We start from the raw sequence: 27,233 nt of genomic DNA, 5'->3' as shown, positions 1-27,233 counted from the left end.
TCCTTCAAGTGGTGAGGTCAGGAATCATAAATTCTCATTGACAACCAGCACAGAGCTGGAGACAAAGGCGATCTTCATTACAAAAAGACTGGGATTTGCAGTGAGGCGGAGTTGGTTTTTCTTTCTTATCAGTAATGTCTTTCACTCTTGGGCCTCCGAAAGCACTGCTCTGCTGCAGGGAGATAATAAGAGGAAAAGGTATTCAGGGACTTGATCACTTTTCCGTTGCACCTGACTACTCGGTTGCACTACACTATACATCTATCTACTTTTACTTTCTTCTAGATGCACTCAGTCTCAGATAGACTGTACCCAGGATAACAACTGTTTGAGATGATAACGTCAAGCTGTGCAGACTAAATGTCTAATATCCGGGCGTGCTTAATCTCTGCGCCATCAATGTGTTCTCGAATCTTGCCATAATTCGCAAATCCATCCGTCTCTGCGAACGCATGATGCTGCTCAACGCTCGTCCATGGTGTCAACAGTACCCATTCGTCCTTGTTGCCTTCCTTGTCAACACGCCAGCCCCCTCCAAAATCGCCCTTGGTCACGAATTCCTGCAGATTATGCTTCTCCATATCGAACGTCTGCTGAAACTGGCTCTTCTGACCGTCCTTGATATAGTGCCTGACGATCCCGTAAACTGGGGCCTTGTGCTTGTTCGTAACAGTACTTGGTAGCGGCAGGCCTGCATGCGGCACATCAATGTGCAGCAGCCACTCCACACTCATCAAACCCCTGAGGCTCTCGAGAACTGCCTGATTGTCCGAGCCTGGAATGAAATCGTTCATATGCTGGCTCAAAGACTCCCATTCCCCAACTATGTAGACGTACGTTGGATCCTCGATTTGCTGGAGATAATAGAAGGATCGGCCAGTAAACTCTTGCATAACGGTCTTCGCGCGGACAAGTTTCGAACGGAGCTTGGCGTCGTCAACAGCGACATCTGGCGAGAGGTGCAGCAGAGCGATTTCGGTAATGGTCATCGTGAATATAATGGACGCGTTGCGCGAAGTATTCGATAGGAAGAGTCTGAAGGTAACTCTGGAGTCAGTAGAACACCATCAGTGTAAGATCAATTTATTTGGCATTGGAAAAGCTGCTAATGGCATGGGCAGGTTAGGTCGCCCATGCCAGGTAGAAGTGCTTGCGTACACAGATGGCAGGAACGATCATTCATCCGACTAAGCTGCTAGCGCGCACTAGTTCTCGAAGACGCAAGACCGACATCATAAAGGCTGTTTGAATCGCTCAAAAGCTGTCTGGGATATCGGAGGCTACTCAAAGGCAATGCGAAAGCTGTCGTTTGTACTATTCAGAGAAGTTCACAACAATCCACACATTGGTTGAACCGGGCCCTTTTCTCGTACCGAGTCCAGTCGCAGCACATTCCGTAGCAGGAGCTGTGTTCTCTGTTTCACCTCCCAGTTCCTTGCCTCTGGTCAGGGATTTGGGCTGTGGCTTGTAAGACCGCATTGTTGAGGTTGACGTGGCGCCTGAGGCTGGTGACTTCTTGGATTGGGGTGTCCTTGACTTCTTCTACATAGTAATTGATCGCTTGCGACAAGAGTGATCAAGTCCCGATATACAAGCTTTTACGTGCTCCCATGTGTACATTGCATTACTTGGCATTTCCCCAGAACATTTTTGTGCTGTTGGTGTATGCTGCATCAGCTACCTCCTCAACACTGACGCCCTTTAGCCCCGCAACGATCAGCGCGACACCTTCCATCTTACAACTTTTGTTCCTCTCTTTGACCATCTCACCCATAACGAATTTATCCTTCTTCTTCGCAACGTATGATAACTTCGTTGCGTTCTTTAGATACGCCTTTGATACTTCGCTTGTAGCTTGGATTTCGCCCCACGGCGCGTCCGTCTCGATTTGCATTTTCTCTAGAGGGATAGCGCAAACCATCTCCAGACTCTCATGGTCGCGGAAGCTGAACCCGTTGACGCTTACCTCGAGTCCCATGTGAATGAGTGTTTGCATCTGCGATGTGGTGCCGACAAAAGAGTGGACCAAGCCAAATTTAAGAGGTAGGCGTTCCAAGTAGGGTGTTAGAATTGCCACAAAGTCGTCGAAGGCTGCTCGACAGTGTAGAAACAGTGGTAATTGCCATCCCTCGGAGACGACCATGTCGAGCTGTCGTTTGAACACGCGAATCTGGGTTTCTTTGGATGCTGCAGCTAGGTGATCGTAATCCAACCCCAGTTCTCCAAACGCGGCTAACAGTCCAGGCTCCTCTTGGACGGTAGTATTGATTGCTTTTGCAAGATCCTGATAATACTGTTCGCCTCCTTCATCAGCCTCAGCGGCATGATATGGATGTACACCAATAGTGACTCTGCATTGTTCTTTTCTTCTTCTTGCAATATCGAGATTGACAGGCACGTCTGAAAGTAGCATGCCTGTGAGCATTACTTTATCTACGCCAGATACTGCTGCTCGGTCTAGGACAGCCTCGAAGTCGGGCTCATGGTACTGCTTCCCGCGATATATGCCTGCAAAATCTTTTGCTGTTGCTGTAACGGCGACCTGAGTTTCATGAATCAGCTAATGATGTTGAGTTCGGAAAGGGTGTGACCGTACATCTACATATCGGAGCTTTCGTGTCGGAGCTGCAGGAGCTTTGGCGGGAAACTCACTCAAAAACGACGAAGCCATTGCGAATATGTGGCTGGATATCAATCTTCAGCCAGGCGGTTCGATAATGTTTTCGGCCAAAGCTCGGCCAGACCGGCCGAAAAGCAAGCGAGCACTAATCTCGGACCCATTCAATTCACTCTAAAAGTTAGGAGGCACGTAGAATGGCTTTGCAGGAGTATCATATGCTTGTGAGTACGTAGAAGACTACAGGTGTGATTAGCTTTTCAAGTCTCCTGCGGGAAACTGCTAAAGGCCTTTATGTAATGCTGTTTGGGCAAGAATTGGAAGCCACCACGCCTGAGCTTTATGGCAACATGGGAAGCTCCCACCCACCTTATCTAAGATTGCTCACTTCATTACTTTCCTAGTTTCAGATCATGTTCTCTCAGGACATGAAAGTGGAAGAAGAAAAAGCAAAAATCCAGGGCAAAATCTACACGAATATACGAATCAATCGACGCCATACATGCAACTGTACATTCCCATCCTCAATGCACCTCGGCCATATGTACAACAATCTCTCAGGATCTCGACTCGCACACGAGCGAGAACTTGGTTTCTCTTTGCGCAGTCATGGCACCCCACGCAGTCTCATCTGCTACCTTGCCGTTGTCACCAACGGAAGCCGGCTTCCAGGACTCATCGAAAGCCTCAAAGTAGAAAGCGTTGTAGCCCCAATCGAGCAGCGAGCAGAATCCGTACTGGTAGAAGTGCTTAGCGTTGTCCAATCCACCCTTGGCTGCTTCGTAGTCGGTGTTCTCGACGGTGGGCCATCCAGTCTCGCCATTCCAGATCTCGGGCGTCTTGTCAACGCCACCGGCAACTTTCTCAATGTGTGTAATCGCCTCAAACATGTCGTTCAAGTACACCTTCGTTGCGTTGTCGCGCGAAGCGCCCTGCCAGAAGGCGAAGGCGTTCACCATGATGATGTCCGCGGTGCCAATGATAGCGTCACCGGTACCGTCGGCGAATTTGTTCCAGGAGTCGGCGGTTCCAACTTTGATGCCCTTGGGCAGCTTGCCCTTTACGGTGCTGATCTTCTCCTTCAGCTCGGGGCCGGTGAAGTTGCCGCGGTAGAGAGTCTCGGAGCCAACGGTGACGGCGTAGATGGAGTCGGCATAGGTGCTGGCGACGTCGGTGATAGCCTTGAGATCCTTCTGGAAGGAGTCCTCTACATCAGGCCTGCGTATGTATTAGCCTTGTGATTGCCAGACTTCTTGCGTTATGTATGTTCGCGTACCAGATACCAAGAACGACCTTGAAACCCTTGCTCTTGGCGGCGGGCATGATGTTCTTCGCTGAGTCGCAGTCTGAGGCAGAGTAACCACGAACAATAGTCGCGTCAGATGCGCGCTTGATGGCTTCGAAATCGTCCTCGTAGTCAGTCTGCGTCTTGCAGCTTCCGGAAGGCTGCTTGGTGCCAAGCGCAAAGCCCATGCTGCCCTTGGCTGCGGCTACAATGACAGGACTGGCTGCCAGAGCGGTGGCAGCGACGGTAGAGAAACGCATAGCGACTGAGTGGTGCGAGTTTGGAAGATGTTCGACAGGAGTTGATCTGGAGAGGTGGAGAGAGTGTAGGATTCGGTAAGAGCTAGTTGTCTAAAGAACGACTGGATTAAAAATGAAGGCAGACAAAAGAATGACTGTAAAGCAACTGTACTGACGTAGAATGGGGGAGAGAAGAGTGCTGAGGCTCGGCTTGGGATGCTTGGTCCAGGGGCGGCGCTAGGCTCCCGCTGTTTTGAACGTCCAATTCAGGAACACCAATCTTCTGCAAGCACTAAAACAAGTGGGTCTGTGGAGTTGGCGGCATTGTTGTCAGTACATGAGGCTCTGCAGGAGATTATGGTTGTTGCATGATGAGGGTTTGTAGCCTACAGGAACCAAATACCGTCAATGCCTTCCCAGATGATTGTATGGAGATCTTGCTAACCCTTCGATAATCGGAAAGGATGCGCTTCTGTGTTCAGGACAAAATCATCCAGACTGATCAAATCGGTATCTGCAAAGCACAAGTAGAAGTACTTTAGTGTCTCCGCCATCCAAAAGCTCTCCATGTAGTCCTCCTTTACACCTCCACCTACTATATTGACATCCATGATCGCAGCATTTGCGTACTGAGTATCCGTAGCATTAGCCACAGCCTCGAACATGTCCCAAGCCGTCTCGCGGAAAGACGCATCACCTGTGATGCGCCAAAGGATGAAGATTGACTCAATTGCCTCAGGTCGGAGGATATACCGAGGGTCTTTGGCAGTAGTGAACCCTTTTGGTAGGTCTGATTTGTATTGCGGGCGGTTGGCGGCTTCCTCAGCAAAAGCAGCTTCGTCCCAAGCGCAGTCTGCTCGATGATTCTTGCCAGGACACAAGGCCATGTTGTAGCGCTCTGGCATGATGCCTGTGGGAAACGATCTGTAGGCGTAGGCGCATCCACGGGCTAGCTTTGCTCCGATGTCGAGATACTCGTCACTGCTGAACAAACGACCACCTAGTGCATAGAGCCCACCAATGAAGCAGGAGAGATGTTCGCTCTCGGGATCGAGACGTGCGCCGCCATCCAGGACATCGCAGTTGCCAGAGATCAGGATGTCTTCGCCTCCTGGAATCATGGGTCGGAAGAAGAGATTGTCTCTCGCCGTGTCCATGAAGTAGCGCGACATGGCCTCGTACTTTGCTGAACTCGGGTCCGTCGAACCAAGCAGCGCATGAGCCTTGGGCAGGTACTCGTACAACGAATCTGCGTTGCCACCGATGGTGAACTGATAGCCAGAAACCACGTCTTTCTGGCTCATGGACACCATCATCGGCCACATACCCGGTAACCTCGTTGCATTCTGATTCTGGTAGAACAGTTCCATGACCTGCGATACCGCTGCATAATACTTGTTGTCGCCTGTGAGCTGGCTCAGCCTGCTGAACTCCAGTGTGATCGTCCCTGGACTCGCGCTGACCACCTGACTCTCCACCCTCAGACCGGATCCCTCTTTCGCGCTTTCAAAGTTGATGAAATCTACGGGCATCCCGTTCTCCGTGTTAAACCCTGCATACAGCAGATCGCCAACCTCAATTGCCTTCTTCAACAAAACTTCATGTCCGCTCAAATCATATGCAGCTAGCAGGCCGCCCAAGTACCGAATACACGTCTCGAACGTGTTCACCGTAGCAGCAGTACTCTTTCCAAAATCGATAGAAGCCACCGCTTCCACAGCCTCGTAGAACTCCTCCCTCATCCCCATCATCCATAACGTATCCAGGCTATCCACCAGTGTCGCAGCCCAGCCAGAGAACTGGTCGACATACTGTCCGCTTATAGGTTTGAGTGCATCTTTCATCCATGCCTTTGCTCTGTAGCTCGCCCAGCTCTTTTGGAAGACTCGCTTCACTTCCAAGCGTCGTTGCTCCTGTATTACGGCGACGTCTGCGCGGTCTGGCTTAAACCGGTACTGGATGCGGGGTCGATGGGCGACGGGCGGAGGTAGAACGGGCGTGAGCGGAGGTGGATGCGCTATTCTGACTGAACTCCAGTCGAAGCTGCTGTTCTTCGCGCGAATGTCGGGAACATAGACGGGATCGTTCATGTACCGCGCGAGCGCGTGGGTTCCGGTTCTAGAGGAGGAGCCATAGCTGGATTGCGGAAGATAGGCGATCGTGTGGTTCGCCGGTAAGAAGAAGAATATGAATAAGACAAGAACTGCACAGAAAGCAATGTGTCGAGTGCGTAAACGAGCCATGGCTGGCAACCAGCAAGCTCAAGTGATATTACACAATGGAACCGTAACTGTAGCACTCATTCCCCTGGGAAGAAGCATTGAGCGCTTAAGCGTAAAGACGGAAGGTCGAATAATGTCGGACATCGTGAAGAGCCGAGGAAGTTGCGATGTGTCTCGATATGGTAGGTGCTGCTAATTTAGTGCAACCGCGCATGTTGGAGCAGATGTGAAACATCCACATTAAACCCTTTACCGTGTCCGTGCGCGCAACAACCAGAGTCGCGCAACAACCAAATCATCACAACTACACCATACTTTGACGCGTTGTAACTTAACAACTATAGCAGCTATTAACAAAGCGCTTACAGCAATTAATGTGCTAAAACTAGGCAAAAAACTTATATATTAGTATTTTGCTACTAGGTTTAGCGTTAACTGCGTAACTCTAGCTTAGAGACACAAGCACGTTTAGGACTCCTAGGAGACTAAGGACATTAACTAGCAACATTTAATGCTATAATAGGAGATAGAGCTTATAAAGTATATAGAGTTACTTAGTACTTGTTACTTACTACCTACTAGAGAGATAATCTAGAATTTTGCGTTACTAGTGGCTTAAAATCTAGTTAGTAAGAGCTAGGTTACCTGCTTTATTAACAAGTACTCTATCTATCTTATCTTATGTTACTTTACTAGGATAGATTAACTATATTATAACGCTAATTCCTATAATAAATATACGCTCTACTTTAACCTGCTATAGCACAAAATCTCTAAATACTCTAACGTACCCCACGGACGAGCCGGTCACCGGACGAGTCGGTCACTTTTGCCAAGCCCCTACCAAACTCCACCCCATTATAACCTAAAACAACCTAAATTAATACTACAAACTGCAGTACAGTCTGTAATATTATTTAGAAACTACTTCTACCTCTTTCTTACACGTTTGCGCGTTATGTCTAGTCTTACTACACCGTCCACAGCGCCTTTAGGAAGGCTCACCCACTTCAGCGCGCACCTGCTTCTTTGCCTTCTTACCATTACAACGCGCCCTAAACTCTTTTAGGGCTGTTAATTGCTAGCCCTCTTTAACTACTAGAGTACCTTCTTTTTTAACCTACTTTCTTTTATGTAATTTTTGTTATGTAGCTGCCTTATTAGCAGCTTAAAGCTCAGCAATCTCCTGTTGTGCTAACACTAGCTTGTGCGCAATTATAGCTGCCTCCTTTAAGACCTTCTTAAACGCTTTAACTATAGAGGTAGGCAAGCTATCTATATACCTCTGAATCCTTGTCTTTATAAGCGTTAATTACAACCCTAGTTTAAGGGTGTTACTTAGGGTTTGCAACTGCTAGAGCTTGTTATTAACGGGTAGTAGTAGTAATAGCGTGCGCAGCTTCACATTAAGGCTGCTTATAACCTGTTGTAAGTCAAACAGGACTAGTCCAGCGCCTCAGAACCCTCCCTAGATATTCCTAGAAGTAATTGCAGCGTTGTAGGCGCGTATAAAGCATGGTAGGAACTCTGTCTTTATAATATAGTTAATCTAGTTATATATAAGTATTTTAGCTTAGCACCTATACGCCTTCTTTAAAGCAGCAAAATAAGCTATATTAAGAGGCTGTATAAGGTGTAATAAGTAGAAAGGTAAGTAAAGAGTAATTATCTTGCTATCCTTGCAGTACTGCTGGAATTTAAGAGAGTTGTGGCTCTTATAACTATTAATAATAAGCAAATAGTAGGTGCTAACAGTACGCTTCTTTATATGCCTGTCAAAGTGGCTTATCTAGTCCAGACCAAGCTTGTTAGTAGTCCAGCCGTTATCAGAGACTCTAATAACCTAGTCTTAAGGCAGATCCTCTTCTTTGTACTAGGCAGAGAGGTAGTAGTAGGCCTTAAAGATAAGGAAGGCAGGAATAGCCTATCCTTTGGCATTAATGCCTACTATAGCCGTAGCCCACTCCTAGTTGCCTGGTTAGACAGCCTTTGGCCGACCTTGTCGTTCTAAAGCTGTAACAACTGCTCCTGGGGAGATCTGGCCTATTATAAAGCCTGTCTTGTTAAAGTTGTATGTGTCTTTATCCTAGATGCTATACTTAGCTTTAGTGTTAGCTACCAGGCTAAACTAGCTCTGTAGAACCTTAGGATCCTTATAGAGGGCTCTCTTGTAGTTATACTTATAATTAAACTTAACTATAAGCTCTAGGTGCCGCTTAACAAACGTACTAGGCCAGTTTGCGCTAACAGGACCTAGATTATACTTAGCGCGCAAAGAATTAGCTATAGTAGCTACATCTAAGAGCTAAGGGAAAAACCCTTACGCGTCTAGCTTAAGAACATGTTTAACAATTACCTTCTTCTTATTATTATCTAGCTTCTGTAAGTTAGCTATAGAATTAGTGCGTAAAGGTTGTCCTACGTATTAGTTGCTTAGTGTTGTTTAAGAGACTCTGTAGATAGCTGCAGCGCGTTACTAAGAGAGTGTTACGTCTTGTTTAAGAGCCTGAAGCGCAAGCTGTATCTAAGCTTCTTTTAACGCGTCTAAATAGTGTTGTTAAGAAGGCATTAGTATGTGAAGGGTAGTTTGGTAGGGGCTTGGCAAAAGTGACCGACTCGTCTGGTGACCGGCTTGTCCGTGGGGTACGTTAACGTTAAAAAGATAAGATAATTAACGTACTCCACAGTCGAGCAGATCACACGATCGAGCGGATCACTCAAAACCCCACCAAAATTGTCCAAAACTACAACCCTTTATTTCAACAACCACGCAATAAAATCTTCTTAAAATCTCAGAATAGTATTGCATAGTTATTAGTAAGTACATATCTAGATTTCAGCTTTATAGCTATAATAGTTATAGAAATAGCCTGCAAATAGTGCTAAACACCCCTGTAAAACAGTAATTGCTTAATAACGTCTGTGTTATAGATTCTAGCACTCTAAGACTTTTAAATACTCTTATTTATATTAGTGCAGCCCTGTCCTGAAAATTTTAGAAGATTTTATTGCGTGGTTGTTGAGATAAAGGGTTGTGGTTTTAGGCAATTTTGGTGGGGTTTTGAGTGATCCGCTCGATCGTGTGATCCGCTTGACTGTGGAGTACGTTAATCTACTATATCTTAGTTAAAACCTTACTTCTCTAGCATAAGATAGATAGCCTTAAAAAGACTCTAAAGACGCAGAAGAAGCACAAAAAGAAGAGCAAAACCTTAGACTTGCAGTAATAGCAGGAGTACTATGGTGGTGCAGTGTTCTAGTTACCTAGAAAGGTTAATAAAGCACGCTTCTGTAAGCAAGTCAGACAACGTAAGGAGAAGGAGGAGAGGCTTAGAAAAGCTACTAGTAAGGAAGTAGCAGCTGCTAAGAAGCTGGTTAAGGAGAAGGAGAAGGAGGAGAGGCGTGTAGCATAAGAGGCAGCTAAGGTGGTATATAAGAAGGAGAAGGCTAATACAGTAAATTAGAAGGCTAAACAGAAGGCTAAAAAGCAGCATTAATAATAAGAGCTTAACGCTGCAAAAGCTATATAATTACCTTAAAAGGGTAAAAAGAAAGCTTTATAAGCAACCTAGCTAAAAAAGCGTTAAAAATATAGTCCTAGGGATAATGTTAGTGGTTGTAGTCCCCTATTGCTGTCCCTAGCTCCCCTACTTAAAACCACATCACGTAGCTGCAACGTTAAGTTACTAGCCAAATTTAAATAGTATATCTTTTTTATAAGTAATTAATTAGTACTATACTACAAAATTACAAAATAATAGCTGTTGTGGGTGGCTCTATAGCCTTATCTAATTTTGAGCGTTAAGGTGGTTTTTGGTCGTTGCGCGACTCCGGTCGTTGCGCGCACGGACACGGTAGTCAGCAATCGAATGTGATCCTTTTCAGCTCACCCCAAACCCACACTGCAGCTTTATTTGATCGTAAAATGAAGAGGTGTAAACTTTTGAATATTACAAACTATAGATAAATGTAGGGTATTTGATGCAGGTATCATGTCAATCATCCCACCAATGCGATGCGACTGTAAATGCGAGAACGCTCAATCAAACCGAACAACATGCAAGACGAGTTTATTTCATGGACTTCTTGCTCCTCGTGCTGTTGGCCCTCGTGCGGCCGACAAAGCTTTCCCTTGTGTGCACACGGTCGATCTCGTACGGGTTGTCGTAGTACTCGTCCACGGGGTTGACTGATCTCCTGCTCCTTGTCGATCGTCCCGTTGCAACCTTCTTAAGAGGGTTCTCGGTCTCCTTTTCGGTCTTCATCTCAGCAAACCGAGGTGTAGCGTCAGGGTAGGCATCGTTTTCAGCCTCCTCTTCGGCTGCAAGTGTTGCGGTACGGGATGTTTCCTGGGAGTCGCCTCCGGCAGCAGCCTCCTGCTGTTGAGCTTGTGCTGCCATCTGACCACGAAGTTTCTCCATGAAAGCCTCGGACTGTGCGGCGTACTTGCACTTCTTGCGGATGGTAGCTCCGTACTTGTAGAAGAGGAACGGCAGCGGAATGCAGGCTAAAGCGAGGAATGCAGGGACAGAGGACGCCCAGTGGATACCTAGGCCGTTGTACATTTGCTTTGTGAAGAGAGGAAAGGCAGCACCAAAGATAGATCGAATGATACCGTTACCAGCCAGAACGGAGGCAGCGAAGATGGTGTAGGAGTCGATGAGGTAGTTCAGAATGGACAGGAAGACGAGGACCATTCCAAAACCGAAAGGGATGGCAGCACAAACGCTGGCAGCCCAAGGAAGATCCGGCGAGTTTGTCCAGGCGAACCCTAGATGGACGTTAGTAAACGATATTTGAGGTTTGCGGGTTGTGAGACTTACAGAAGAGACCGATGGGCAAAACAATGCCACCAACCAAGCACATAGGCAGACGCGCCTCAGGGGTAGTGTATCCCTTGCCGGATTCGTTGACTTTTCTCATGTACATCTTGTTGTCGACAAGGATAACGTAGGTGATGGCAAGTAGTACACCAATGGCAATCGCGACGAAGGGAAGACCACTGACGCCCTCGTTCCAGCCACGGCCCACGCGGTAAACGATAGGGAAAGCACCGAAAAGCATGTAGAGAATTCCGTAGATGATGGCGTGGTAGAGCGACATGAGCAGGACAATGGGCTCACAGAAGAGCAAAATCCATGGGCGCTTAAGGCCAGTCGCAAATGCCTCGCCGAGGGAGATCTTGCCTTGGTCGATGTCGGTGCGGGACCTGTACACTTTTCCGGTCAACTTGGAAAGCGTCTCAGCGCGCCTTCTGAGCAAGACAGGAGGGTAGGTCTCAGGAACGAGGCATGCAGTGATGATAAGAAGGCCACCGGCCCAGATAGCCATGAGACCGTTGACCCAACGCCAACCCTCAGTCATACCCAGGAAACCTCCGATAATAGGTCCAAGGACAGGACCCATGAATGGCGCTGCGGAGAAGATGCTCATTGCCAGACCGCGTTCGTTGGCACTGAAAAGATCGGCAATGACACCTCCAGCGTTGGTGAGAGGACTGGATCCGAAGGCAGCAGCGAAGAATCGGAGAATGAGAACGGACCAGATGTTCTGAGCACCGGCGACGGCAGCGTTGAAGGCCATGAAGCAAAGGTAAGTACCGAAAAAGACAACCTGGCGTCCATACATCTCGGAAAAGGGAGCCCATAGCAGCGGTCCAAGAGCAAAGCCTAGAACGAAGAGTGACACACCCAGAGTAACAATCTCCTGGCTAACATTGAATTCGATCATGATCTGCTGGACACCTCCAGAGAATGCCGAAGAGCAGAACGACACGACGAGGACCGAGTTGGCGACAGCAATAGCCATGATCCACTTCTTGGTCTTTGCAAACGTCATAGGGTTCCTGGGGTCGTTGGGTAGCCATTCGACTGCGTACGGATCCTCTTCTGTGCCGGAACCCTCGTAGTTCCAGTTCACGATATCGTTGGTAACGACACCTTGGTCGAGGATCATCTTCCAATGTGAAATGCCTTCTCTTCCTGACTCCACGTCCATAGTGGAGCTCTGCGGCTCAGCCGCTTTCTCAGACATTTTTGTTATTTTGTTCGGTTCCGATGGGGGTTTGAAGTATGACAGTGCGTGTGCGTGTTCGTGAATGTGAATGAGGATGCGAAGGGTGAGCGCGATATTATTACTAAGTAGTGAACAAGGGAAGGCACAACGCAGCAATAACAGAGTCACGGCGATCACAGCGGGACACGCCACATATAAACATCGCAAACACAGAAATTTACACCCACCTGGGGCACGCACTAGGCGCGCAGACTCCTATTCCAGCAATGGAACGCCACCGAGGCTCCGGCATCCATGCGACGATGACACCATCATTAGAGCTTGTCCCATAGTTCTTCATGTTGCTCGGCCGAGGAACGAAACTAGACCATGCCAAGGACCCCTTCTGCGCATTCAGTCTTCAAAATACAGAGAGATGAGCCAATGAGCGAGACGGGAGCGTGAAACAGCCACTGAGAAAAATGGACCCGACGGCCTTTCGCAGCGTTACTCAGGCGCTACAAGACCATCTGACTCCCGGTGCCGATCGCATACCGTGCATTATAAGGCGCCTTTCGTTGAAGCAGCCGAAAACGTGATGTTTGTACCGAGATGCCGAGGCAGCGCGACTCGAGGCTTGTTGCTTTCTTCGGGTGTTTTGAAGTGCGCAACCTCGCAGCGGAGGATCGGACGCTGCGAAGGATTAGGTGGGGAGTCATTGCTTGCACAACTGGGCTATCGTAAAGTACCATGTATGTGCGCGCAATGCTGGCCAGCCCACATCAGAATATATGTGGAGTTTCGAAGGAGGTCGAAAGCTTGGCAGCCTTGGGCAGTGATCTCGGAGTCGATAACAAGAACCGATTACGGCATGCTCGAGATCACAAAAGGGAGGTGCCATTCTCGCTTTCTTTTCGCAGACCACCAGATCACGGTGGTGTTGACTTTCATTGTGTAATGCCCGCGCGAAGCTTGCACAGGCGATAACTTGCACAGCCATCGTGTTTGATTTGAAGCTCATTTACCATCCATCAAAATCTTCAAGCTTTGACGAGGCGGCTCAAATAAGGTCCGGCTAGCAGGCCATTAGCAAACGGGGCTCCCGAGCGGGTGGGGACTTTTACGATTCATCAAAAACAGAATAAGATTACCCAGTCCAGAAGAGCTACTGGGCCGAGGCTCGATGTTGTTCTGATAACTTTTGTGTATTGTCGTAAGTGCGTTGCAAATTCTGCTGTCATCGTACTGTTCTCATATCCTAACACCGTATTTGCCTTCTAGCTTCTGTAGATATAGTTACCCGTAAATCCCGTACAGGTTCACCCAAAACGCCTTACGAAACGCTCAAAATCTAAATTGCGCCACAAGTCAACTTCCAACGCAGTCATCGCTTATCGGCATTTTACACCTCATTGCTGGGGTACGCGACCTTCTCGGTTGCAACGAACTCCTCCTTGATCGCCCTCATGTTGACGAAGCGGGAGAGCAGAGTAGCGCTACCGGCCTTGTCGTTAGTGCCACTGGCCCTTGATCCACCGAAGGGCTGCTGGCCAACAACTGCTCCAGTACACTTGCAGTTGAGGTAGAAGTTACCGGCAGCGTTCCTCAGCTTGTTTTCAGCAAAATTGAGATCCTTCCTCTCCTTGGCAAAGACAGCTCCAGTCAAAGCGTACTCGGAGGTATCATCGATCTGCTTGATGATCTTCTCGAAAGCATCAGGGGCAGCATCGTCGTAGACGTACGCAACGAGGACGGGCCCGAAAAGCTCACGCGACAAAAGAGGATGGTTAGGGTTGGAGGTTTTGTAGATGGTGGGGTGGATGTAGTAACCCTTGCTGCTGTCGTACTTGCCACCAACGACGAGCTCAAGTTCGCTGTCGTTCTTGGCTTCGTCAATAACACCAGAAAGCTTCTTGAAGCTGGCCTCGTGGATGACAGGGCCTATGAAATTCTCGAACTGAGAAGGCTCACCGATCTTAAGAGCCTCCGTCTCTGCGACCAGGGTCTTCTGAAATTCGGGCCATACAGATTTAGGGACGTACAGGCGCGAGCACGCACTGCACTTCTGACCTTGGTACTCAAAAGCACCGCGGACAGTCTGGATCGCGGCGTTCTTCACGTCGACGTTGGGGTGGACCAAGTGGAAGTTCTTGCCTCCAGTCTCGCCGACAATGCGAGGGTAGCTCTGGTATTTGCCGTCGGCGACACCGTTTGCGATCGTGCCGTACAGCTGACGGAAGACTGCCGTGCTACCTGTGTAGTGGAGGGCAGCGAATTGTCGGTGGGACAGAACTTCTTTAGTCACTTCGACCGCATCACCAGGGACCCACTGGATGACGTTTGGGGGAAGGCCGGCTTCGATGAGGATCTGGTACAAGAGCCAGTTCGAGGCAATGGCGGAAGGAGATGGCTTCCAAACCACAACGTTGCCCATGAGTGCTGGAGCAGCAGGGAGGTTGCCGCCGATAGCCGTGAAGTTGAAGGGCGATACGGCGTACACAAAGCCCTCAAGAGGTCGGTACTCGACACGGTTCCAGACGCCTGGCGAGTTGTGTGTGGGCTGGTGGCCGTATGTGTCCTCGGCATATTTGACATTGAACCTCAGGAAATCGCACAGCTCGGCTGCTGAATCGATTTCGGCCTGCCACGCGTTCTTGCCCTGGCCGACCATAGTTGCCGCCATGATCTCGTATCGGTACTTGCTGGACACGAGGTCGGCTGCCTTCAGGAAGATCGAAGCACGATCGGCGAAGGGTAGAGCCTCCCATTCTGCTTTTGCCTCGAGGGCTGCATTGATGGCCGTCTTGACGTCTGCTGTGCTGGCGTTGGAGTACTTTGCGACTACATCGGCGTGGGACGACGGATCGTGCTGAGTGAGGATGGAGGAGTTATTGATCTGGATTCGGTCAGCATCGACAATCAAAGCACCGACACATCAGAAAAACCTACGTGTTCGCCTCCAATGGCAAGCGGTACCTGGATAGCTCCCCTCTTCTTCAAGGCTGCGATAGCATCTTGCAACTTTTGCCTGTCCACTGAGCCTTTCGAGTAGTGTTGCTATAATCCACGTTAGATCCTCCCTCCCATATGGAAATATCCATGTTCGGAACTCACGTTGGGCTCGTTGTTGATCGTGGGGATTTTAAAGTTTGCGATGGTTCCTGCGTGCCGTCTGGACGCGACCTGCGCGCCAGCGTATGCAGCTGGCAGCGCATTGAAGGTCTTGGAAACTGGACGGATAGACTGAAGACCCCTTGAAGAACTCATTGTGATGCTTTGCGAAGGATTCGTGCTCTTGTGTGGGCAGATTTAGTATTTGTATCTGGAGCAGTCAGGCTACCAGTGACGGTGGTCAGCAGCTCAACCGACTCTAAGCGCGCGTGGGGCACAGAGCGGAGAAGCGGTGGGGGCGGAACACCTGCCCTGAGCCCTGCGCCTTCACAATCGCGCCTTAAGACGAGTGAAAAGTGCAAGGTGCGTCCGATGTCGCAGAGAATGGCACATGGGCAGAATCGGCTAAAGATTTGGAGCTACTTTGGGCTTTTCGAAATTGTCAAGGCTCTCCACATGACGCTCAGGTAGCAATCGAGTTCAACATGTTGTTTGAAGTGGGCCGTTGCCTATTGATTGACCTTCTAAACAACATGCAGTGGTATCGTCACGATGTATACCTATGAGATCCTGACCCAGCAAAAGCGTAAAGGTCTATCAGTTCAAACGCCGTTTCGCCATATTACGAATTTTGTCCAAAGATGCTCTACTCCTCCATGGCTTCGGTCGCATCTGGTTCATCGCCCCAGAGACCGTCCAGCTTGAACTCGGCAGCCCATTCCTTCACAATCTCCTTCTGGTCTCCAACAAGACCGGCAGTCTTCAGAGCAGGTGCGGTCTTGTTCGTGGCGGTCGGCTCAGCAGGCTTGTACTTGGATGGGTCTGTCCAACCCTGAATACGTCCATCTCTCCAATCGTTGATAACAGTCTGCGCCGAGCTGTAAAGGTTGGGAACGCCGCCCTTGCCCAGTCTCCCCCTCTTACGTGCGACTTGTACCAAGAAATCGGTCGTCTTGTCCTTACCAACACCGTTGAGAGCAGGCAGATCATAGACTTCCATGAGCTTTCCAAAGAGCTCTTCTGATGCCGAAAGCCTCTTGAGCAGTAAGGAGACTGCTGGCACAGGGTCCTCGATCTCCTTGGGCGGCACAGCGTTCAGCAAGATGCGTCGAGCCTGCTGCTGTACCTTGCTCTCCTTCGTGCCTTCTGGGTCGTTGGGGAAGACAATACCAGGCGAATCGAGCAGCTTGAGCTTGTTGTCCAGCTTGACTTCCCTCAGGCTTGTAGTGACACCAGCCTCCGCACCCGTAGGACATGCGCCAACCCGGCCACCCATTCTCTGAGCCAATGCATTGATGACTGATGATTTACCTACGTTGGGATAGCCGATGATACCGACCTTGACAGAGCGCTTGAGCTGCCGAGACTCGGCGAAAGTCTTCAGCGCCTTGAACAGTGTCTCGGATGTGCCCTTCATGGTGAGGTCCTTGTGCTCGAAGACCTTCGCGTTTGGCGCAGGTTTCGAGGCGCGCAGTGGAAGGGTGGGGAAGGATCGGCGCAGGTTGATGAGCCACTGGCGGAGGACCGGAGGCGGTACCAGATCTATCTTGTTCAAGATGAAGATAAGACGCTTGCTGCCTCCATCGGCCGACATAACCAGCTGCTCCACGTCTTTGGACCGTGTTCCTATGGGGTCTCGGGCATCCAGTACATAGAGGACGACGTCGGCGGAGTCAACCACTTGCTTGTAGATCTTGTCGAACTGCTTTCTCGACGAGTCCTTGCGAACGCCTGAAGCGCCATCCTCCTCGTCAGAGCCGTCAGAGTCCACGTCGTCTTCCGCGTTTCCGCTCTTTGACTCGAACTCGGCGGCGCGGGCCCTTGCAGATGCAAGCAGCGCAGCCATAGGGTTTGTGTCCTAGTCCATTTTAGCGTCATAAGCATGTCAGCATCCAGTATCACTACTGACCACCTGCATAGAATCCTCGTCGTCGCTGTCTTCGGCCAAAAGCTCGTCGCCCTCAGCATCGAACTGCTCGAATTCGTCGTCGTCGTCTTCCATGGCGTCCGAAGCAGCTCCTCCGCCTGCTCTCTGCTGCTTGGCCAGCTCGCGACGACGGACGGTATCCTCCTCCTTCAGCCTGCGCTGCTCTTCAACCTCTGCGAGAATCTTGTCTTTGTATGGGAACAGGTTTGGGATTCCGGGGTCTTTCTTCGCCTTGGATCGCCATTCTGGATTCTGCAAATGTGTCAGAACTACTCAATAGCTTGTGCGCAGCCACCGTACCTTCTTCGCCAGCTTCTTCGCCTTCTTCTGCTTTTGCGCAGATGCTTTCTCGATCTTGTGGCGCAGGCGCACAGGCTGGCGCTTCGACTTTGGCTCTGCGCGAGAGGTTAGCACTGTTTCTGCAGAGCTTTTATGAATTGTACATACTTCCGACCTTCATTTTGTGTGGTGGTTGTTGTTGTGAAAGTCTGCCACTCGATGCGCTCCATATTTTCGATTATTTCTCGAGATTCTTACGCTAGCAGGGCGGCGAGTTGCGGCAGTATTTGCTGTTTGCTGCCCCTCAGCTCTTTGACAATAAGCCTTTGCTATAGGATCACATCAGCACACAATACACGAACAAACCAAATACCGTAATGCTTGCGCTGAAAGCATCCGAACTAGGTCAGAACAAAGTTTCCGCCTTTGGAGGATGTTCAACTCGAGCCCTCCTCACTCACGCTTGTCGGGATTGGCTTGACCACATCTAAAATCAGGCGGCCGGAATGCCATTTTCAGTTAGCTCTCTTGCTTTTACTGTCGCCATCTGACTCTGTCCATGAGGTATATCAAGGCCATATACACTTTCTCGGAAGCTTAGAAGAGCAACTCGATTTATCACGATTACCTGGACCATGACCGTCGCCGAGCCTAATTTCTCTGCGCCCGCGCAAACAGTTAAATGTCACGGCTTGGTGAGTGGCTGTACAAAGTCTTCCACGCAAGACGGTGAACTGACTAGAATCTAGTTGTTTGACATGGAGTACGTTCTCAGTGCCTACACCACACAGAATAATCTCTGATCCCAGCAGCGGCACTATCATTGATTCTACTCCAGCCATCGTCAAGCACTGGCAAAGGTACGTACCAGTATGTCAACACAGGCAGCTCAGGCTAAGGTGTGCAGAATCGGGGAAGAGATTGGTGTCGACCCAAAGGTGATTCTTGCTACGTCACACGGCAGACGTTCGATCGATGTTCTCCAAATATACGAACCAAAGCTGGCTAATTGGGAGTGTGAGTAGTCGCCATGCTTCACCTGAGTAACAACGACTGACCAGCAACATCAAGACATCAGCCACGCTGAAGGTCGGATACCAATCGAATTTGGTTCAGATGCTGCGGAGATCCCTGGCTCCCGCGCCATGCTAGATCGACTCGACGAACAGTCTACTCCGTGGGCTATCGTCACCTCAGGTACGCGTCCTCTGGTCACTGGTTGGCTAGAGGTCATGAAGTTGGCGCATCCCAAAAACATTGTCACCGCCGAAGACGTGCCGAATGGCAAACCGGATCCAGCGTGCTACAAGATGGGCGAGAAGAAACTGCTTCTCCAGCAGCAAATGCCATCTATTGTTGTCTTCGAAGACGCTCCAGCTGGTGTCCGATCAGGAAAGGCAGCTGGCTTCACTGTCATTGCGCTCCACACAACGCATTCGTTGGAACAGCTCGTGGAGGCCGGCGCAGACTACATTGTCAAAGACATGCAAAGTGTGACCTTGAGGGCTTGGGATCAGACGACTGGTAGTGGTGAACTCGAGATTACCAACGCCCTGGTATAGGGACGAGTTGGCTGTCGAAATAGACGCCTTTCCAGCATCAGATCTATGTGTCAGCCATGTGAGCAGTTGCTAAATGCCAGTTTTCTTCCAGATGTTGACGCCCTTGCATACCTGCTGGTTAGTCAGACATCGAGACGAGCGGCCTCCGCCGGCAACGCCGACTTGGCCTACGGTCTTGCGCGTTCGACGGCTAGACCTCACAGACCTTCGACGCTTGCTCGGCTCAACGATGATAACATTTTGTCGAGTACGGTCTAATGGCTTACTCTTCCATTGTCTAAACCACGGCTAGCCACAAAAGGGCATCGTGCATAAAAATGCCATGCTTTTGGAAGGGCACTGTTTCTAGAAGGGTTTCAGGTGTTCCACACAAAATATGTCGACACTAAGTGTCTCCTTGACCTCTGGGTTCATGGGTCATTGTGGTGCGACTCTAGGCTCCCTGGTATGCCGTGCGAGCGAGAAACTCGAACATTTTTCGAGAACATGACAGACACATGGACATGGAAACTCAGGATTGGCAAGTGACGGGAAGTCAATGCCCCCTTACTGTCGTGTCGTCCACAGCTTTGGGTAATGGTTGGCGATGCAGGTGCGCATCATAGTTTGCAACTGAGTTCAGGTCAACGTTACGCCCAGCCTTCCGGCACACGAACCTTGTAGAACGAAGCGGGGCCTATTTGAGTTCATTGTGTTGCACCGCGGCCAAGAGGGATTCAGTGCTGCAAGGTACGCTCAGGAACAGCTGCGCCGCATTGGAGAAGCAGACACTAAGGCGCACGATGCCTCCTCGAACATGCAGATTTGCAAACGCCGTGGAGCAAACACGGTGGCACGGGTGCTCATCAAGCACCGGAAGCGGCTTCTGACAGGGGTGTCCTCGGCGACTCGTGAGAGGACAAATGACGTCCACAAATGACGGCGAGCCTGTCGCTCGCTTGACACAGTGCAAAGCTTGCGATGGAGAAGAGCGGAGCGTGCGCGGACTTGCGTGACTTGGTAGCGGCGCTTCGCGAGTTGTGATGGATCATGGCCGGAAGGAAAAGGGGCAACCGAGTTGGCGCCCGCTCAGGCGGGCTGCTTTCGCCCTCCACAATCCAGAGGGCCGCCACCTGGGAACTGCCAGGGCTGCAAAAGCGGCCGGAGCGGACGGGGCGAATTGGTGCAGAGGCTCTGGGCGATCGCCAGAATTCGCCTCTCTGGTGACATGTCTCGAACTGGAGGCCCCGGCGACGGTCCTCGCGACGGTCCTCGTGCGTGTGCACTGCTCCCGGCACGACGATGCCCACTGCCGTCAGGCGCATCGAGGAACATCCTTCCACACGTTCCTACCTTAGGGGCAGGTCAAGCTTCCGCAAAAAGTGGGCCACACGCTGCTCCAGAGTCCAATGAGGCCTCGGCGCAGAGGCCGGCTGCGCCAGCTGGCGAGGCGTTGCAGACGTTGGGCTGGCAGCAGGTGCGAGGCCGGCTGCGCTCAAGCGGGAGGGTGACAGCAGACAGCTCGAACGTGTGCGTCAGGGCGCTATCGAGGGCGAGTGTGCGCTGAGGACGACCCAGTGTCACAAGTTACAACCATGCAGGTTATTTTTGTGCCGGGGATGCAGGATGGGCCAGTGGCTTAGCGGGTGGAGGAGGGAAAGCCCGTCGCTATTCGCTGCGGCCGCCCTGCTGCAACTGCACCTCATCGGTCGCTCGCTCTGCCCACACCTCACCAAACCTCACGCTTCAGGAGACCGCCTCTCCGCACCTCGCCCACCCACACTCGTTTTTGCTTGCGCGCGCCCCGTGATATCTGTCGCTCGCTACAGCTCGACTCCGCAACGCAACATCGTTAGCGACATTATAATATCTCCGTGCCGCACTTGCTTCGCATCTCATCTCATCTCATCTCGGTGCAGCCCGCAGCCCCGTGCTCAGCGACTTACCGCCCAACCCTGGAGGACCGCCCGCTTCACGACAACACTGGTTCCCACGCGACTGCGCGGCGCCACTCTGCATCGCGAAGCCTACAAGTGCCCTCGACCATCTGAACTTGCTCCAGACAGACGACGCCTCGCCTTGTCGCGGCGCGCCAAGGATGGAACATTCCATGCGCCCCTATACGTCTGCGGTCGATGAGCTCCCGTCGGACAGCGCAGCGGCAGGGCCCAAGCCTGCAGGCGGCGATGTCAAGCCACGCCTTACGAAAGACCAGCATGACATCCTTGAGCAGCACTTCCAGCAGCAGCACAAGCCCACCACCGGCGTAAAGAAGGCTTTCGCCGACCGACTAGGGGTACCCCTCGACAAGATCAACGTCAGTCTTCAGAGGCACTACGACGTTGCCTAGCTAACTGTCTGTAGAATTGGTTCCAGAATCGCAGAGCGAAAGTGAAGCAAGATCGCAAGAAAGCCATGAACCAGTACAACATGACGCTTGGAATGGGAATGTACGGCCAGCAGGTCCCCGTTATGCCCAGACAGCACTTTGTTTCTCCACCTCACCCCGACATGTACCAGCAACATCAGCAACACTCGCAGCATCAACAACTTTCACAGCACTCGCAGCATCTACAGCACTCGCAGCATCCACAGCACTCGCAGCATCCACAGCATCCACAGCATCCACCTCACATGCCCATCCACCAGGACTTTGGCCCTGTGACGGCCGACATCAGCCCTGGCAGCCTACCGGTGCAATGTGTGGACAGACCGTCAGCCCTGGAACCCGGTCCCCAGACCTCACTGCAGCAGCCATTTGACATGCAATACAATCTACGCACAATCTCAGAGGCTGACCGCTCAAACTACCACCCACAGATGGTTATGCACTCGCTCATGGCTGCCACCGCTGGTCCTGGCTACCTCCAACACGGGGGCATATCCAGCAACCCCCAGGAACAAACCTTCGCTTACAACGACAATAGCAACTCACTGTCGAGCCAATACGCCAACGGCGCTGCCTTCTCGATGCCCACAACGCTACCCAACGAACCTGCAATGCAACAAGACACATACAACGGGTTTACAGACTTTGCAAATTTGGACTACAGCACTCTTACCGCTGCGCACACCGACCTCCCCGGTCAAACTGAAGGTCAAAACAGCACAGGCACGGGCTCAACAGAACAGTCACCTTACTCAGGTGACCATTCCACTACCACCCCCCAGTCATCCAATGATCCCACGCCTCCCGTTGCCTCTATAACATCCATGTATTCTGGTTGGAAAGAAGATCCTGCCCCGGAATTACAGCTGGAGCAGGTCAACGACAACAGCGATTTCGTGGCATCCTTCAATTTCGATCAGAACACACCATCCGAAAACACGCTACCTTTCTGGGCTCCAAATGACGCCGTTCCAGCGTTCCAGCAGTCCAACTTCTACCAGCAACTCAACGCATCATCACAGGCCATTCTCTCTTCTCCAGAACAAGATTCAACCCGGAAACACAGTGCAGCTACGTCCGACTTCGAGATGCCACCTTCCTTTGGCGAAGATGTTTTCGGACGTAGGAATTCTTCGACTAGCAATCTTGCGAGTAACATTGAGGCAATCCAGATTCGCAACGGGACACCGGACGATTTCAAGCAGACTTCGAGCATAGCTATCAGGAGACAAAAGCGACCTGCCGCATTGAATTCAAGCGCGATGAGGAGTTCGTCCTACACTCCCGGAATGCCATCTCCGGCAGGCAACCCCGATCACACCCTCAGAAGGATACGATCCACAGGAATACCAAATGCTGGAGGTCGCATTCAAAAGTCCCAACCAGGCTCAGCACAACGGTCGCCCATGGTTTCCAGCTTTTCAGAAGCTGCCGCCTCTCCTAAGTTTGCGAGAACGTTTTCGTCTTCTAGCATAACCACGCTGGGTAACAACGGGAGCTTGGCACCACCTACGCCGCTTACACCTCAAGATATGGGTTTTTACTGGCAGCCGCACGCTTCTGTCAGGCCTCCCAGTATGCCTGAGCATAGTAGTCCAGAAAGTCTGAACACAGCTTGGTCTGCTGAGCCCTACTCCACTAGCCTGAACACCAAGACTGGATCACCACCCTCAACACCTTTGGATTTGCATCGAATTCACCACGTTCGTCTTACAAGTGAGAGCATCTACCGCGATACGCCACCGCAATCAGCGCCTCCAACCCAGCAAAGCTTCCCTCGCAACGGCTATATGCACCCGCCACAGATGCGTGCTGATTTCCATTCTTCCACAGATCTGACCCTGGCACAGCCCAAACCCTCGCATTTCCGAAGACCTTCATTGCCCGGCACTGCTCAAAACCCGGCTGATGGAGTCAACCTTGACTATCCGTATTGTGACAACTTCGGGTACAACGAGATATCGTTGAACGGCATCTCACACAACGTCCCGTTTGCGCCTCCTGTATCCTCCATGCCCGACTTCTTGGTCCACCAATACACACCCTCACAAGGCTCAACTGCTATGCATGGCAACACAATGCGTCGTACGGACCAGCCGAAGAGCTATATATTCGCCAACCAAACCTCTAGCGACTTTCGGTCATAGATCCCAGTATCTCTGTACAGTACAAGGCCGAACCTCCCGTAGGCTTCTGTACTTGACCGTCCTCATTTTCCTTGTCTATATACCCGTTCCGTCGACTCCTCTAGGCCGATGGCGTTGATCATTCGCAGTTTCCTTTCTCTCGATTTTTTTCCTTTCGTTGTTACTGCTTTGGATCAATCAGACACCTCGGTGTTCACTGGTTGCTGACCCATGTTGCTAATACTAATTGATTCCGTCGATCTTTTTTTTGGTCGTACACGGCGCAGGCGTTGCATCATAAGGGGCAACAATGGGATGAACGCATGGCTTTTGGCCCAATCACGAATTTTTTCAACATACATTGTTATCGACTGGATCTGTCTTATACTTTCGTAATGGTTGTCGGAGCAGGCTTGGATCTCCTGCGCCTCGTTTCATAAATGGCACCGCCAGTCTGACTGGCTGGGGAGAATTAGGGGTTATGTAGAAGAAGCAGTGCTACGCAGCTTTCGTTCCGAAACAAGGACGATGCGTACACGCAAATACAGATGGCAATGATTGCCTTAACTGCAAATTCCTTCTGCTTCTTCAAAGCATCTTGTATCAGTGTTACGCGTACGGTAGATCTGTCCACGTACAGACATGCCGTGCTCTTTGAGATTGATACTCTTTTCCTGTCACAGATTGCATGCCTGGGAACCCGTTTTCAGTCCATTCATCCAAGCCGTACCTTGCTTCCCTTTCACAGGCAGACTGGGCAGCAGTCACAACGCTTGTGGCTGACTGCCACACGGTCCGTGTTCGCATTGAACATGGCATGTAACGTGCCCTGTAGCGATCAAGCCGCGAATCCGGAACGAAACATGCATGCAAGCTGAGGACCTCGAAAGGACCAATTGGAGCGCAAGCAAGAAGAAATCAGCTCCAATCGGAGCGTGAGCGAAAATGCACTAGACGTGTATCACTCTGCCTTTCCGGCCGTGGGTCTTCGCTCGGAGAAGCTAGACGAACTCGCCTATCTCACATTGAGGACGACACGACCGGTGTTGCTACGAAGTGGAGTCAGCTAGTGCTGTAGAGGCTGTCTTCAAAAGACGTCGTGTGGGTTCCACCCATGGCTAATGCAGGTACGCGGGGCACCCGGCAACAAGGCATTCTCAGTTCTCTTTTGCCCAGAGCTACTTGTTGCCTCTTTGTTGAAATCATGGTCAGCAAGCTACATGGTCGCATACCCGGATCATGACGCACGTTTGCAAACCCGTGCGGAGCGACGCGCTGTTGTCACGAGCGCTACCTTGTCTTCGGACGGAGACGCGCAAACTTGCAGGCGCAGCTGCGGCTCAGTTGGTAGGTTTGATGAAGCGCTAGCTTTAGCGTTGCCTGCCAGATGCTGAGACAAACTTGTTGGTGCTATCTGGCCGGCTAACTAGAACGCCAATGCGTGTCATCGAGTGACAGCTTGCTGGATCCTGCGGTATCGAGTGTCGGAGTCGGGTTCGAAGGTGGTTGTGTGTGGTTCGCGAATGAAGCTGAAAAAGGAAAGAGGTGTGAAAGGGCGCGGTGATACATGCGTAGCTCGTTGGCCGGCATGATCTAGGCTTCAGAAAGTGGACTAAACATTCAAAGAACTGACATGAGAATAAGTCTACAATTGGATCGTGTTTACTCGGTCCTTGTCCCCTCCCAGGAGACTGGAGAGGTTTTGTCGAGTATCGAGTGATCACTGTAATGATCTGCAATATTGTAAGCTTGTGTGTACTGTGTAAGTGGGATTGTAGAAGACCGGCTGTACAAAAGAAAGTGTTACGGTGTGCGCAGTGTGAGCCGTCTCATGTTTGAAAAAGCGGAAGGCATCAGTAGAAGTGCAAGAGAAACTTCGCAGATGCGAAAGACCTCTAAAAGTCACTGAACCTGAAATCTAGACAAACTCCTATGAGACTAGCCAACCAACTGTGTAGCTCTTTCCTTAGAAATAGAGGTGTTGCGCGCAAATCTGCTATTTGAAGTGACCGGGCGTGTATTTCTACGTTGTGCCTTGAGTATGACGTCAGTACCATAGCCTGCGCCTCATGTAGATCTAGTGAAGAGTATTATTATACAGGCGCTCATTACGACGACACCAGCAATTCGCAGCATAATCAGTATGCGACCGAACAACCCCGAAGGAAAGAACATAAGAAGGAGCAGAAGAAGAGACGAAGTCGAATGAACGGAATCGTTGCCGCCGCGGCAGGTGCAACTTAGCAGAGTAGGGTGGTGCGCAAAATGGGAGGTTATGGACAAGGATCCTACACTTGCAATGCAACGGACGTTGTACTTACTGCTCGGCTCAGTGGAATGAACCTAGTCACAACTTGATTCATAGAATTATGATTGTGTTTACCAAATTTCTGCACTGCCTCATGCTCGCAAAGCACAGCAAACGCGATGCCGTCACACCTTGAGCGCAGCTAAGCCCTGACAAGCATCGGATAAACTAGACAAGCCTCAAACGTAAATGGATCAGCACGCCCACCAGGCCTCCCGTACGCTGCGGATGCTCGAAATGGCTCGATCGGCACCCTTGCGGTACCTTTTGTGTTTCGTCAGGGAAGTTTTCCAAATCGCAAATCAAGTTGCAATTTGAACAGCCATCTGAATCGCTGCCCGAGTCATCACCTGGTCCGTCAGTGCCATCATTCAAAGTCTCTATCTATACCTCTTCTGGAAGATCATTCAAACTCTCTCCCGGGTCGTCGGCTGAACTGAGTTCTGAACCGTCGCCTGAATTGTATTGTGCTTCGCTTTCTGAATCAACCTCCAAAACCATTGCCACGCCAACTTCTGAGTTACTCTCCGAATCGCCTCTTGTGTTGTCATCCGCATCCTCAGCAGAATTTGCACACGATTGTGTGGGTCTCGGGCCAGACGGTTCCCAAAGGACGACGCCGGTACACTCGATTCGACGGATGGCTTTTGTCTTGTCTTTAGATGCGACACGTATCGTGCATGGTGTTGCTGGACTTGTAGGATCCAAGCGTTCTCAAGAAACTTACCGACCATCATGGGCTCGAGCAGACTGCTGTTTTTGACTTTCAACGTGTTGCACACCTCTGATCGCATCTTCTGACTGTTTCCGAGTGGTACTTGCTCTGGCTGCTCCCGGTCAAAGTAGAGGGATTTGCAACACGTATGCATAATGCCCAATTTGTCAAATTTTGAAACTTGAGTGACGGAAAAGCCAGTTGATGACCTGGTAATATGCTCTGTGTGTACTGCTTAGATGTACCTTTGCGTCAGCGGTTCCTATCGGCAGCGAGGTGCTGCCGTTTCTCAAGCCTAAGCCAGTATCTCGCGACATACGTGCGCTCCGACCTTGCCAGGTCCAATCGCTCGTGAAGAGCTGAGTTGCACCGCTCTCGAGTGGCGTGACAAGCCGTTACCAACAGACTCTGCCTAAGTTTGACGGAGCAGATCAAGGCGAGCTTGCAAACGATTATAGTATTAGCGCTACATCTGATAGT

General features: G+C 50.7%; 9 protein-coding genes across 9 annotated transcripts, besides 9 other annotated features; 2 read left to right on the top strand and 7 right to left on the bottom strand.

Moving 5' to 3' along the window:
- Nucleotides 1–356: 356 nt before the first annotated feature.
- Nucleotides 357–989, bottom strand: EKO05_0001576 (uncharacterized protein; the record flags this gene model as incomplete). Its single annotated transcript, XM_038945008.1, has 1 exon — nt 357–989. The coding sequence occupies one exon, from the start codon at nt 987–989 to the stop codon at nt 357–359; it is 633 nt and encodes a 210-aa protein (XP_038802335.1).
- Nucleotides 990–1,624: 635 nt separating this feature from the next.
- On the bottom strand, nt 1,625–2,671 carry EKO05_0001575 (uncharacterized protein; the record flags this gene model as incomplete). Its single annotated transcript, XM_038937621.1, has 2 exons — nt 1,625–2,542; nt 2,597–2,671. The coding sequence occupies 2 exons, from the start codon at nt 2,669–2,671 to the stop codon at nt 1,625–1,627; spliced, it is 993 nt and encodes a 330-aa protein (XP_038802334.1).
- A 503-nt stretch (nt 2,672–3,174) lies between these two features.
- EKO05_0001574 (Glucan 1,3-beta-glucosidase) lies at nt 3,175–4,162 on the bottom strand (the record flags this gene model as incomplete). Its single annotated transcript, XM_038937605.1, has 2 exons — nt 3,175–3,835; nt 3,894–4,162. 2 exons carry the CDS (start codon nt 4,160–4,162, stop codon nt 3,175–3,177), a joined length of 930 nt encoding a protein of 309 aa, XP_038802333.1.
- A 419-nt stretch (nt 4,163–4,581) lies between these two features.
- EKO05_0001573 (Mannosyl-oligosaccharide 1,2-alpha-mannosidase) lies at nt 4,582–6,384 on the bottom strand (the record flags this gene model as incomplete). The annotated part of the gene is made up of 1 exon (XM_038945007.1): nt 4,582–6,384. One exon carries the CDS (start codon nt 6,382–6,384, stop codon nt 4,582–4,584), a length of 1,803 nt encoding a protein of 600 aa, XP_038802332.1.
- A 229-nt stretch (nt 6,385–6,613) lies between these two features.
- Nucleotides 6,614–6,668: a mobile genetic element.
- Nucleotides 6,627–7,148: a mobile genetic element.
- Nucleotides 7,143–9,019: a dispersed repeat.
- Nucleotides 7,943–8,145: a mobile genetic element.
- Nucleotides 7,946–8,142: a mobile genetic element.
- An 11-nt stretch (nt 9,020–9,030) lies between the features above and the next one.
- Nucleotides 9,031–9,473: a dispersed repeat.
- Nucleotides 9,471–10,220: a mobile genetic element.
- A 213-nt stretch (nt 10,221–10,433) lies between these two features.
- EKO05_0001572 (uncharacterized protein) lies at nt 10,434–12,396 on the bottom strand (the record flags this gene model as incomplete). Its single annotated transcript, XM_038937203.1, has 2 exons — nt 10,434–11,134; nt 11,187–12,396. 2 exons carry the CDS (start codon nt 12,394–12,396, stop codon nt 10,434–10,436), a joined length of 1,911 nt encoding a protein of 636 aa, XP_038802331.1.
- Nucleotides 12,397–13,759: 1,363 nt separating this feature from the next.
- EKO05_0001571 (L-glutamate gamma-semialdehyde dehydrogenase) lies at nt 13,760–15,624 on the bottom strand (the record flags this gene model as incomplete). The annotated part of the gene is made up of 3 exons (XM_038937256.1): nt 13,760–15,253; nt 15,307–15,414; nt 15,472–15,624. 3 exons carry the CDS (start codon nt 15,622–15,624, stop codon nt 13,760–13,762), a joined length of 1,755 nt encoding a protein of 584 aa, XP_038802330.1.
- Nucleotides 15,625–16,114: 490 nt separating this feature from the next.
- On the bottom strand, nt 16,115–17,855 carry EKO05_0001570 (nuclear GTP-binding protein nug1; the record flags this gene model as incomplete). Its single annotated transcript, XM_038937424.1, has 4 exons — nt 16,115–17,326; nt 17,378–17,647; nt 17,696–17,790; nt 17,843–17,855. The coding sequence occupies 4 exons, from the start codon at nt 17,853–17,855 to the stop codon at nt 16,115–16,117; spliced, it is 1,590 nt and encodes a 529-aa protein (XP_038802329.1).
- A 196-nt stretch (nt 17,856–18,051) lies between these two features.
- On the top strand, nt 18,052–19,236 carry EKO05_0001569 (uncharacterized protein; the record flags this gene model as incomplete). Its single annotated transcript, XM_059635701.1, has 6 exons — nt 18,052–18,079; nt 18,239–18,369; nt 18,424–18,437; nt 18,487–18,534; nt 18,582–18,691; nt 18,746–19,236. 6 exons carry the CDS (start codon nt 18,052–18,054, stop codon nt 19,234–19,236), a joined length of 822 nt encoding a protein of 273 aa, XP_059491684.1.
- Nucleotides 19,237–21,325: 2,089 nt separating this feature from the next.
- On the top strand, nt 21,326–23,751 carry EKO05_0001568 (uncharacterized protein; the record flags this gene model as incomplete). The annotated part of the gene is made up of 2 exons (XM_059635700.1): nt 21,326–21,532; nt 21,580–23,751. The coding sequence occupies 2 exons, from the start codon at nt 21,326–21,328 to the stop codon at nt 23,749–23,751; spliced, it is 2,379 nt and encodes a 792-aa protein (XP_059491683.1).
- Nucleotides 21,781–21,844: a tandem repeat.
- Nucleotides 23,752–25,891: 2,140 nt separating the features above from the next.
- Nucleotides 25,892–25,940: a tandem repeat.
- Nucleotides 25,941–27,233: the final 1,293 nt, after the last annotated feature.

Source organism: Ascochyta rabiei, chromosome 2 (genome assembly GCF_004011695.2).
Source record: "Ascochyta rabiei chromosome 2, complete sequence".
Classification (NCBI taxonomy): domain Eukaryota; kingdom Fungi; phylum Ascomycota; class Dothideomycetes; order Pleosporales; family Didymellaceae; genus Ascochyta; species Ascochyta rabiei.
The sequence above is the reverse complement of the archived record's forward strand: the minus strand, read 5'-3'. Positions and strand labels throughout refer to the sequence as shown.